Here is an 11,948-nt window from a genome sequence, read left to right as displayed (position 1 = left end):
GCACCTTGCATGGTTGTCTCTGCCATCGGTGAATGTGAGTGAATGTGTGAGTGAATGGGTCAAATGTGAGGAACAAATTGTAAATCGCTTTGCATAAAAGCGCTATATACTGTAAATGCACCATTTACAACCTTCCAGATCTTCATAAAGTAATTATCTACAGAAGCGAAAGCGACAGACGTTGTCTTTTTCTTTCTGTTTTTTCATTCCGGGAAGCGAGAGGCCGCCCCCGGGGCCGGGTGTTGTTGGGCCTTCCCCTCGTATCTTGTGCCGCCGTCTTCCTGTTTCATGCCCTTTCGAAACGGGAGCCTTTGAAACCCCCAGCCTGCCTCCCTTCTGGTCAAGTCACACAGACATCATGGGCTTCGAGAAACAACTGATTGCGGCCGCTGCTCTATTCGCCCTCATTTCCCAGGGTTAGTTTTCTTTTCCTGAACATTTAGTTTTTGCTCTTAATAACCTGAATGACCCTTGAGCCCCCCTGAAAGAATCAATAATCCATAGTCTATATAATCTATTTTAACAAAACGACCCCCGACTTCATCAAACCAAACTCTCAAACATGAACTCTGTGCGTTTGCAGTTGGATCGGCCGGTCGTGGCCTCGGACGCCGCGGTGCCGGTGAAGTACCTGCGAGCGGACGGTACCAACCCCGGCACGGGCGCCGCGGTTAACACAGCCGGCTGGGGCTCCGTCAACAACCTGGCGGGCAGAACAGACACGCTCAAGGAGGTGTCCGTCGCGGTGGTGAACCCAAAGCTGTGTGCACGCCAAGACTACTACGGCAGGAAGTTCACCAGCAACATGCTGTGCGCCTACAAACAGTGCCGGGATTCCGTCTGTAGTGGACCCCAAAAGACTGAAGATTCTTGTGATGTAAGTTTTGTTTAATAATTTTTTCTCTTCAGTAAGAATTTATTATATTAAAAAAAAAAGTAAATAAGATGGCTCATGTGAATAATTAAAGACTTTCTTTTCACCTCATTATTAAGGAATAGACATGTCACTCATTTTATGAATTCACGCGTGGCATGTTATTCCCAAACCCTGTGACAGTTCAGTCAAATGTTGTGTATATGACATCATTTTCTCTCAAGGCCTACTGTATGTTATCTATGATGTCATCAAACTGTCTTTGAGGACTCTTCCAGTGCAACAGGCTTCATGTTATAATACAAAAAACTATTCTTAACCTCAGTAGTATCCAGACACCCAGGAAATCACCGCGGGCACACATCTGATTTTCAGTGGAGCAATACATCTGTGTGACATCACAGCTTTCACTGTAACTGTAACAGTTAAGTTACAATAAAATGTTTTTTTAAATAAAGGTATTGTTGTTGAACATTCACCTTAAACATTCACTCACTTTACACTTTTTAAATATTACACCATATTTGCATCTATGTATTCCTACCAATTTGTACTACCTCTTCTATTAAATTTTTTTTGTGTGCATTTTGTACATTTTAGTTTTGTATATTGTTGGTCTTTTTACTTTTTAACTTGTTTTACTGTATGAAGCACAATCTTAAGAGGCTCCTATACAGAACCAAGCATTTCATTATAATGTACATTATGTACCTTATATGTGACAAATAAAACTTGAAACTTGTCGAGCGCTTTGGATAGAAGCACTATATAAATGAGGTCCGTTCACCCTTAGTTGTCTCTGCGTTTCGCAATTATGCCACATCAATGTGGAACGCCCTACCCAAAGCTGTAAAGGAATGTGAATCCCTACCCACATTCAAAACCGCTCTTAAAGAGCATGTATACGGGAGGCTGCAATTCGAAACTGGCCACCTTAAATGTCCAAACCCCGCACCACCTCCTAATAGACAGTCTCCTCCCCACCGTATGTATATATTCTCTCCCCGCCATATGTATATTTCTCTCCCACCCACCCACCCCCTCCAAATGTACAGTCTCCTCCCCACCGTATGTATATATTCTCTCCCCGCCGTATGTATATTTCTCTCCCACCCACCCACCCCCTCCTAATGTACAGTCTCCACCCCATCATATGTATATACTCTGTCAGGATCTATGGGTAACAGTACTGTATATTTGAATATCGTATATGTCACAAATGTAACAGTACTAAATACCTGTATGTCATGCATGTCCATATGCCATAAATGTCATGTATGTTGTGTATGTCATATGTTACAAAGGGTCAGATTAAACCGAATATATGTATTTATTGATTGATATATATTGCATAATATTTGTATATCGTTTGATATCCCTTGTGTATTCTTTGTACATATACACGGAATATCCCTTTAACCTAGTAGCCTACAGACCATAATATTTCGTTCTCTTATTGGATAGCGTTCCACCAGCGCCAGTGTCTTACCCCCAGAGTCGAGTTCAAAGCTACCGTCAAGGCTTGTCTGTACATGCCCGGTTCTGCCCAGGACTACGAGACAGAGAGGAGGCTGGCACTAGATTATTCCCCGTACATATAAATATGGCGCAGGCGAATACAGAAGCAGTTCAGTTCAGTCCGCAGTCCGTTCAGTTCGAGTTCGAGTTACACAAGTGAAGCCTCACCCACTATGCAACGTGCGGTGAAGTAGGGCTCGTATTGCCCCAAGATAGAGTCTTGTTTTATCCTAATACGTTTGTTCAACGTATCGTTCGCTCCTTACTAGTAAGCCTTCATTACGAGTCAAAGACCAAGTGAAGTGAGCAATTGTGTGTCTAAATAGAGCACTTATAGCCGCGTGCGAATAGGATAGTAAAGTATCATAGCTTAGTTGTATATTTACAACGTCAAGTTCGACTTGGTTGGTGTGAAGCGCCGCGCACCGGAGGATCTACACCGGTGATTGCAGAGCCCCTCTCCGGCTGGATTATTATTCTTATTGCTTTGACCAGGCTGTTGGAGCGGAGGAGAATCGTCTGCACCCACTGCTGTGGGATCTACCGTGAGGACCATCATTCGAGCCCGTCTCTATTGGAGAGGCTGACCGGCTTCCACCTGTGCGGCGCGCACACTGGGATTACAGCTGCCTTTCGTCCGCTGATACAGGGAGTAATACCGCCTCCCCGAGCAGACTTTGCATTAGAGTCCCCGTGGAACCAGACCTTGCATTAGAGCATTGCCTCCCCCTGCTGGCTTACAACCGGTGGAACCCCCCTACCAGTATCCCCTAGATATAATTCCCTAAGATTCAGGTTGTATAATTACCTCCTGCGTAACCAGAGAATGGACATTCATTATTGATTTGCCTACGCACATTCCTTTGCCTTATAAGCGCATCTAAGTAAAGTATATTATGTACCTTTTGCTGCAATAAATACTTAAAGACAACTTTGTGTGGAACCGATTTCATTGTGGGGAAGTGTTCATCATCATATACTCGTGTACGGTATGGCCAGTATAATGTACATAAGACGGTAGTGGTTTAATGATACCATACTTGATTAATACAGTCAGGGAATTGTACCCTTCAGTTACAATTGGTCCTTCGAGCCCCGGATAAGAATTAGCGTAATATTAATATAATATTAATATTAACATGGCCGATGATGAACACTCCACAAACGGTTCTCCTAAGCTAGAACGCCCGCAGCGCAGACGGCAGCCACCTCCCTATCTAGAGGCATACACTGTCAGTCCAATACCTAGCTTTAAAGGGAAGTTAAATGCGGATAAAATAACTAAAGCGGACAGTAAAATTATGTCCAACCCTACCGACCAGGCTACCCCGCCAGTAGAGACCCTAGTGGGTTCTAACGTAACTGACCAAGCTCACGGGGGGGACCAGGAGGGACATGACATGACTTTACCCCCAGACAACGCCAACGGGACAGTCCCCGGAGAGCTCCAGGATAAAGAAAGCGCTCCAGGGACGGAACCCGACCCACTACCAGAAGAGAAGCGCGCCCAGGAGACGGACCTCGGGGCGCGCCCGGAGAACAGATCTCCAACGAGCACTGCCGGAAGCCGATCGCCTCGAACGCCGTCTTCCCCCAGCGAGGCGGACAAGATGCTGGCGCAGGCACTCATCGCCACCCTGGCAGCCTCCACCGAACGCGATCGACTTCAAGCGCAACAGACGCGCGAGCGCGAACATTCTGCAGCCGAGCGAGAGCGCTTCCAGGCGCAACAAAGGAGTGAAGACGACAGCATAAGACTGGAGACCAGACGCCTTCAGACGGAAGAGAACATTGAAAGAAGCCGCGCCGATGCACAGCACGCCGCCGCCAATGCACAGCGCGACGTCGCAAATGCACAGCTCCACGCCGCCCATGCCAGCGCCAATGCCCAGCGCGACGCCGCCAACGCACAGCGCGACGCCGCCCAGGCCAGCGCCAATGCGCAGCGCGACGCCGCCAATGCCCAGCGCGAAGCAGCGCGCGACGCAGCCCATGCCCAGCGCGAGGCAGAGCGCGACCGGCTGCAGGCGGAGCTGATGGACAAACTGGTTGCCATGGCGACACCCCCTCTCTCCGCACGGAGCTCCCGGAGATCGTCACGACAAGGGTCAAGGACGCATTCCCCTACCCGACCAAGCGACCCGGGACCCCGCCAACAGGAGGCTCCTGTCCACGTCTCCGAACCCCCTCCCCGGCCGGTCCATACGAGACCCAGCAACCGGGAAGAACCGGACCACGCCGAGAGACTGAACAGAAGACTCCAGGTCCTAGCAGAGGAAGAGGAGGAGGAAGAGGAGGAATGTCAAGCCGACCAGCAGCAACGTACTCTGGACCAGGAGGCCCAGTACAGCCCCGACCAGCAGCAACGTACTCTGGACCAGGAGGCCCAGTACAGCCCAGAAGTCAGCCCCGAGGCCCTGCGCTACAAACCCCCGACTCAACTCACGGGTGAGTTTGACGCACCGCCAGCCCCGAGGAACAGCACCTGGGTACCCGACCTTCGGTACCCACCAAGCACCAGCCCAAGACAACACGTAAGAGGAGACTCGCCTAGGAGGCCTCTCCCCCAACGCTCACCGATGTGCCAGTCATCCATGGCATCGTACCTTGGCACACCGACGTTCCCGGACTTCACACACGAGAACAGAGCACAGTACACAGAGCTACGAATGTGCTTAGAGACTATGCTGTCCGACGTACCAGATGAACCGTACAAGTATGCTATCCTACTCAAGCACCTGAAGGTGCCCAGAGCGCACAATATAGCGCTGGCATATTCCAGCTCTACTACCCCATACACCGCGGCTCTAGTAGCCCTCGACCAACGTTATGGACGCATATGGGACTATGTGATACAGGAGATAAGAGACATTGACCGTCTCCCCCCAGCCAGAGACAACAGAGCATTAGATGACCTCTCTATCAAGGTACAGTCCCTGGTAGGGATGCTGGGGTCCCAAAAGGAAAAGGGGATCTATGAACTGTACGCTAACTCTAATGTAGAGAGGATACTAGAGAAGCTCCCTCCCGCCCGACAAGAGCGTTTTCGGCGGCAGAGAGACTACCGCGACCCCAACGGTCCAGAGGCATCCCTCCTAGACCTATCTGAGTTCCTCGCCAGGGAGGTCAGTAGCCTACGACTCGACACGTTCGTATGGAGTGGACCAAGCCCAAGACTCGGACCTCGGGGATCAACGGATAACCGCCGGTTGGTGACCGTTATGCACCAAGCCGAATCAGTACCGCAGCACAAGAACCACCACACCCCCTTGACGAAAGAGGACCAGTGGAAGATTGAGTGCCAGTACTGTGAGGGAGAACATCGGCTGTACCAATGCGACACCTTCGGGAAGCTGACCACGGACGAGGTGAGTCAGTGGATCAAGGACCACCGCCGCTGCTTCCGCTGCGCGCGCAGCCACCTAGCAGCTGAGTGCCGCTTGAAGAAGAAGTGCAGCAGGTGCGGTGGCACCCACTTGGAGGTCCTGCATGACATCAACAGGCGTCAGCCAGGACAACAGAGTGGGCCCGTCGCGGTAATGTACCATGCCGAGGCGGTGGCACCAGCACCAAAGTTCCACCAGACCGCTCCCTGGTGTCCCGACTGCTACAGCAGACACTGGGAGTCACGGTGCGACTCGCACCATATAGATTCTATGTCACCACCAACAGGAGTGCTCCACATTGACCAGCATAGCGGGACCCCCCGAGTGCTCCTCAAAGTGGTCAGAGTGCTCCTGAGCTACGAGGACAAGGTCCTGGACACTTACGCCGTCCTGGACGATGGGTCTGAAAAGACTCTCCTCCTCGCTTCCGCAGCAGCCCAGTTGGGCCTGCGGGGTGTCAAAGATACCATGACCATACGCACCATCAGAAGGGACCAGAAGACCATAAAAGGTGAAAAGGTCTCCTTCAAAATAGCAGCGGTGGACCAGCCCGAGAAGCAGTATAGTATAACCAACGTCTTCACCAGCCACGACATAGGCCTGTCTCAGTACACCTACCCCATCCCACAGCTGATGGCCAAATATGTGCACCTACGTCAACTACCTATACCGCTTATCGACGGCGCCACACCGACCCTGCTCATCGGCTCCGACCACGCGGACCTCATTCTCCCAATTGAGGCGGCCCACATCGGACCCAAAGGATGCCCAGTCGCGGTTCAGACCCGACTGGGATGGACGCTCCAGGGCCCCCTCTACGGACTTGACAGTCAACCCACGTCTACACGCTGCCTACACACAAAGGCGAGCGACACCGGCCACTCCCTCGTACAGCAGAGGCTATTGACATTAAGTGAGAGGTCCGTGAGAGAACCGTGGGCACCAGAGGGAGTTCGGAACTCCACCCCCCTCAGCTGCGCTTCAGACGTAGCTGACCTCGAACCCAGCACCCCAAGCGACTCCTTGACGGGGCGGCCGGGACCGGCCCCTCCTCAGACGGGGTACAGAGCAAACAAGAGAAACAGACGGAGGAGGAGGAGGCACAGCCAAGCACAGATCAAAGCAGTCTCAGGCCCGCTTCCTCCTAAGCCCCCCTTCATCCCGTACAGTCGTCATGACCATAGACCAGTCACTACCCCGAGCTGCGTGGCCGGCCGGCCGCGTAAGCAAAGTGACCACTGGTGCCGACGGAAAGGTCAGAGTGGCAGAAGTGCTCGGCCAAGGGCGGACATACAACCGACCCGTGGCGAGGCTGATAGAGTTGCCAAGGCTCCCCGATACTATCGATGACGACCATGACCCTGACTTTGTGAACTGCCTACCCTCACAACGGACATTGAGTAGTGGACAGTGCGGTTAATCTGTCTCTGCTTAGCTAATTAGGTGGGACTAATTAGGAGGCGGCTGTTACAAAGGGTCAGATTAAACCGAATATATGTATTTATTGATTGATATATATTGCATAATATTTGTATATCGTTTGATATCCCTTGTGTATTCTTTGTACATATACACGGAATATCCCTTTAACCTAGTAGCCTACAGACCATAATATTTCGTTCTCTTATTGGATAGCGTTCCACCAGCGCCAGTGTCTTACCCCCAGAGTCGAGTTCAAAGCTACCGTCAAGGCTTGTCTGTACATGCCCGGTTCTGCCCAGGACTACGAGACAGAGAGGAGGCTGGCACTAGATTATTCCCCGTACATATAAATATGGCGCAGGCGAATACAGAAGCAGTTCAGTTCAGTCCGCAGTCCGTTCAGTTCGAGTTCGAGTTACACAAGTGAAGCCTCACCCATTATGCAACGTGCGGTGAAGTAGGGCTCGTATTGCCCCAAGATAGAGTCTTGTTTTATCCTAATACGTTTGTTCAACGTATCGTTCGCTCCTTACTAGTAAGCCTTCATTACGAGTCAAAGACCAAGTGAAGTGAGCAATTGTGTGTCTAAATAGAGCACTTATAGCCGCGTGCGAATAGGATAGTAAAGTATCATAGCTTAGTTGAATAACGTCAAGTTCGACTTGGTTGGTGTGAAGCGCCGCGCACCGGAGGATCTACACCGGTGATTGCAGAGCCCCTCTCCGGCTGGATTATTATTCTTATTGCTTTGACCAGGCTGTTGGAGCGGAGGAGAATCGTCTGCACCCACTGCTGTGGGATCTACCGTGAGGACCATCATTCGAGCCCGTCTCTATTGGAGAGGCTGACCGGCTTCCACCTGTGCGGCGAGCACACTGGGATTACAGCTGCCTTTCGTCCGCTGATACAGGGAGTAATACCGCCTCCCCGAGCAGACTTTGCATTAGAGTCCCCGTGGAACCAGACCTTGCATTAGAGCATTGCCTCCCCCTGCTGGCTTACAACCGGTGGAACCCCCCTACCAGTATCCCCTAGATATAATTCCCTAAGATTCAGGTTGTATAATTACCTCCTGCGTAACCAGAGAATGGACATTCATTATTGATTTGCCTACGCACATTCCTTTGCCTTATAAGCGCATCTAAGTAAAGTATATTATGTACCTTTTGCTGCAATAAATACTTAAAGACAACTTTGTGTGGAACCGATTTCATTGTGGGGAAGTGTTCATCATCATATACTCGTGTACGGTATGGCCAGTATAATGTACATAAGACGGTAGTGGTTTAATGATACCATACTTGATTAATACAGTCAGGGAATTGTACCCCTCAGTTACATCATAAATGTCACTATGAATTGAAAATGGGGGACCCTGATGTAAACAAGACGAAAGTCTTTCTCTGGTCTGCATCCCCTTAACAATTGTGTGTATTGAGCCGTACTGTATTGTACCCATTATGCAATCTGTTAAATAAAAATGTCATTCATTCATTCATTCATTCTGTGTGTCTCTGTGTTCCCACAGGGAGACTCAGGGGGTCCTCTGCTCTACAACGGGGTGGCGGTCGGCGTAACCTCAAACGGAGGGAAGAAGTGTGGCAGAGTGAAGAAGCCTGGAGTTTACACCATCATCTCCAAGTACACAGAGTGGATCGACAACACCCTGGCCGGTGAATCATGAGGTCTGAATATGGACGTCTCACCCCGCTCTCGTGGCAACTTTGTACAGTAGAAAAGCATTAGTAGAAAAGCTTTTATTAAAGGTGCACTATGTCGTTTTGAGAGAGATCGTTGTTTACATTTGCAGTGCCTGCTATACCATAATCAGAATCAGAAAGGTCTTCTAGTGCCAAGTAAGCTTGCGCACATACAACAAATTTGTCTTTTGTTGCATCAACATTAATGTAATTAAAATATAATTATTTGAATTAGAGACCATCTCATTTTATCATTAATTCTAAGAAAGGTAATTTTGAAGCACTGTGAATAAAAAATTTAAAAAACCAAGCAGACGCTTCTTTGATGGTGATTTTTCAGTGTCCCAGTTTGTCCCTGAGCATACTTTACTGTAATGTATATTTTCATATACCATAGAATTTTTCCACAACTCTGAGTGCATCCTCCAAAACGACATACTGCATGGTTAAACATTTAAAGCTAACACACTCCTCCATGCTGTAGAAGAGACAGCAACATGGCACCCATTGTACAACCTGGAGAAATTAGCCCTAGTAAGAACATCCCATATCATGTTATCAGTATCTTGTATAATAAAAATCTATTTGACTAAATCTGATGTCTATCTTTATTCTTGTGGAATCTTTCAAACCTGCAGCACAAAAAGCGCCACAATGCAGCTGGGTAATATAAATGGTGCCATTTATTATATATTTGATCCCAAGTGCTTTAATTATAATAATGATTTTATCCCAAGTGCTTTAAAAAAAATCTCACATTCACCCATTCACTCACACACCGATTGCGTAGGCAACTATGCAAGGTGCTAACCTGCTCATCGGGATAGTTAGGGGTTAAGTGTCTTGCTCAAGGACACTTCGGCACGCTGGCCGGGAGGAGTGGGAATTGAACCGGGAGTCTTCCGATCACCAGACGACCACTCAACCTCCTGAACCACTGTGGCCCCTAATATAGTAATATATAGGTGATGTAGGACGAAGATGTGATTAAGATTAGCAGTGAGAGGAAATCTGATAAAATACATAAGGGGTGAATACATAATTAATCAGACATATCGTATAACTATAAATAATACAGGGCATGATTTAAATGTGTTTATAATAAAGTAGTGGGAAACTAAGAATCTGTGTCAGGGATTTTTTAACAAACACATCAACAGAGGTAACAACGTCATGAAGTATAAATATAAAGACAGTTATTAAATCAATCACATTGTTTTTTTTTTTATTATATTTTTGGTAGATATTTTATTGGTTTTTCCCGGGCAGTCCGGTAGAGAGAGAGGAAGTATGGGAGGATAGAGGGGGAAGACATTCGGCAAAGGTCACCGGGTCGGCTGTGTTGCACCGCAGTGCTGTACGTGGTGCGCCACCCTGGCACCCCTATCAATCACATTGTTGTTATGCAATCATGCAATTGCCCTTTTGTGGTGTTCTTCATTAGGCCTGTAGGCGGAGCTCTAAGATAGTGTATGTCTGACACCGGTGCTGGGTGTGCTCTCCTGCTAGACACGCGAAGTAGAGAGCTTTACAGAGAGCTTTTACCTATTTACATTTTTTTTTTAATTAATTTTAAAAAGTGAAATAAGTCTTTCTGAAAAGACTTTGAATTCCATCTAGTAATGGTTTCATCAAGTTTGACCCATAAGTTAAAAAGAGAAAAAAAAATTACATTTTATTGCCCATTTAAATAGTATTTAAACTCTTTACTGTGGTCAAATTATATTATAGTATGGAATTTCAATACTCAAGGTATTGCACACAACTCAGAATCACAATAGTATTGTGATAATACTATCTTATGAGGAGCTCCTAATATTTTCCTTATTGGAAGGTGCTATGTCTGAGATTTATATAGCAATAAAGAACTATATGCTATGCAAAAACATAGTGGAGTAATGGTGTCCTGAGCAGAGAATGAAGTCACACTCCCTCTGTGTTTTTGTTTGTTGTTATTCCAGCTTCTCTGTTCTTCTTTGTTCCGTTTTGGTAGCCGAGCTGGCTGTGTGTGCTTGTTTAGTATATGCATGTATGCATGCATGCATGTATCCTATACGGAAGCCCTAAGAGGCCATACATTCGTACATTTTATTTACTCCGTTTTCCCGTGATAACAAGTTAATTTAATTAGTTTTCTCGTGATAATTTTCTCGAGATCTCGAGAAAACAAAACAATAGTCTACTCTAGTATAAAATCACTGCAGGAAACATCATTCAGTGTCGCAATGTCAGAGGAGCAGGTAGCCACTTTCGTGACTGTGATGTGGTGCATCATAGTCACAAAAGGGGCTACAGAGCATATTGATCACCACGTCACATATCTCTTCAATCAAGGCCTGACACAGGCTGAAATAGCTTTATGCCTTGCATAATCAGGGGACCCTGATGTAAACAAGACAAACGTCTTTCTCAGGTCTGCATCCCCTTAACAATTGTGTGTATTGAGCCGTACTGTATTGTACCCATTCTGCAATCTGTTAAATAAAGTTTGCATTCATTCATTCATTGCTGTTACAGATAATATACACATTAGTGTGCGTCATCTAAGAAGACGGTTAGCAAAGGCTTCAACTTTACCGGCGGCGCAATCAAAGAGAGCTCTCAAAGAGCACCTACGGGAGGCTGCAACTCGAAACTGCCCCCCGTATGTCCAAACCCCTCCCACCCCCTCCAAATGTACAGTTTCCTCCCCCTCGTATGTATATATTTTAGGATCTCTGTTTAACAGTACTATATATTTGCATATCTTGTATGTCACAAATGTAACAGTACTGTGTATACCTGTATGTCATGTATACCCCTGAAATAAATTAATCCGTTATCACGAGAAAACAGACTTCGTTATCTCGAGATAACGAGATAAATTAATCCGTTATCACGAGAAAACGGACTTCGTTATCGAGATAAATGAATCCATTATCACGAGAAAATTATCTTTGTTATGTCGAGATAACGAAATAACAAGTAGTTATCACGAGAAAACTAATTAAATTAAGTCATTATCACAAGAAAACTAATTAAATTAAGTCATTATCACAGGAAAACAGA

General features: G+C 47.2%; 1 protein-coding gene across 1 annotated transcript; it reads left to right on the top strand.

Moving 5' to 3' along the window:
- Positions 1 to 363: 363 nt before the first annotated feature.
- cfd (complement factor D (adipsin)) lies at positions 364 to 9,441 on the top strand. Its single transcript, XM_084310717.1, has 2 exons — positions 364 to 877; positions 8,729 to 9,441. Exons 1-2 carry the CDS (start codon positions 563 to 565, stop codon positions 8,882 to 8,884), a joined length of 471 nt encoding a protein of 156 aa, XP_084166843.1. The 5' UTR covers positions 364 to 562; the 3' UTR covers positions 8,885 to 9,441.
- The last annotated feature ends 2,507 nt before the right edge of the window (positions 9,442 to 11,948 follow it).

This window comes from Notolepis coatsorum (assembly GCF_963971535.1).
Source record: "Notolepis coatsorum genome assembly, chromosome: 3".
Classification (NCBI taxonomy): domain Eukaryota; kingdom Metazoa; phylum Chordata; class Actinopteri; order Aulopiformes; family Paralepididae; genus Notolepis; species Notolepis coatsorum.
The sequence above is the reverse complement of the archived record's forward strand: the minus strand, read 5'-3'. Positions and strand labels throughout refer to the sequence as shown.

Excerpts from the sequence above, each read along its gene's own strand:
- cfd (XM_084310717.1), top strand. The coding sequence starts at position 563 with ATGAACTCTGTGCGTTTGCAGTTGGATCGGCCGGTCGTGGCCTCGGAC. Across the intron at positions 878-8,728 it reads AGACTGAAGATTCTTGTGAT|GGAGACTCAGGGGGTCCTCT; the intron begins GTAAGTTTTGTT and ends GTGTTCCCACAG.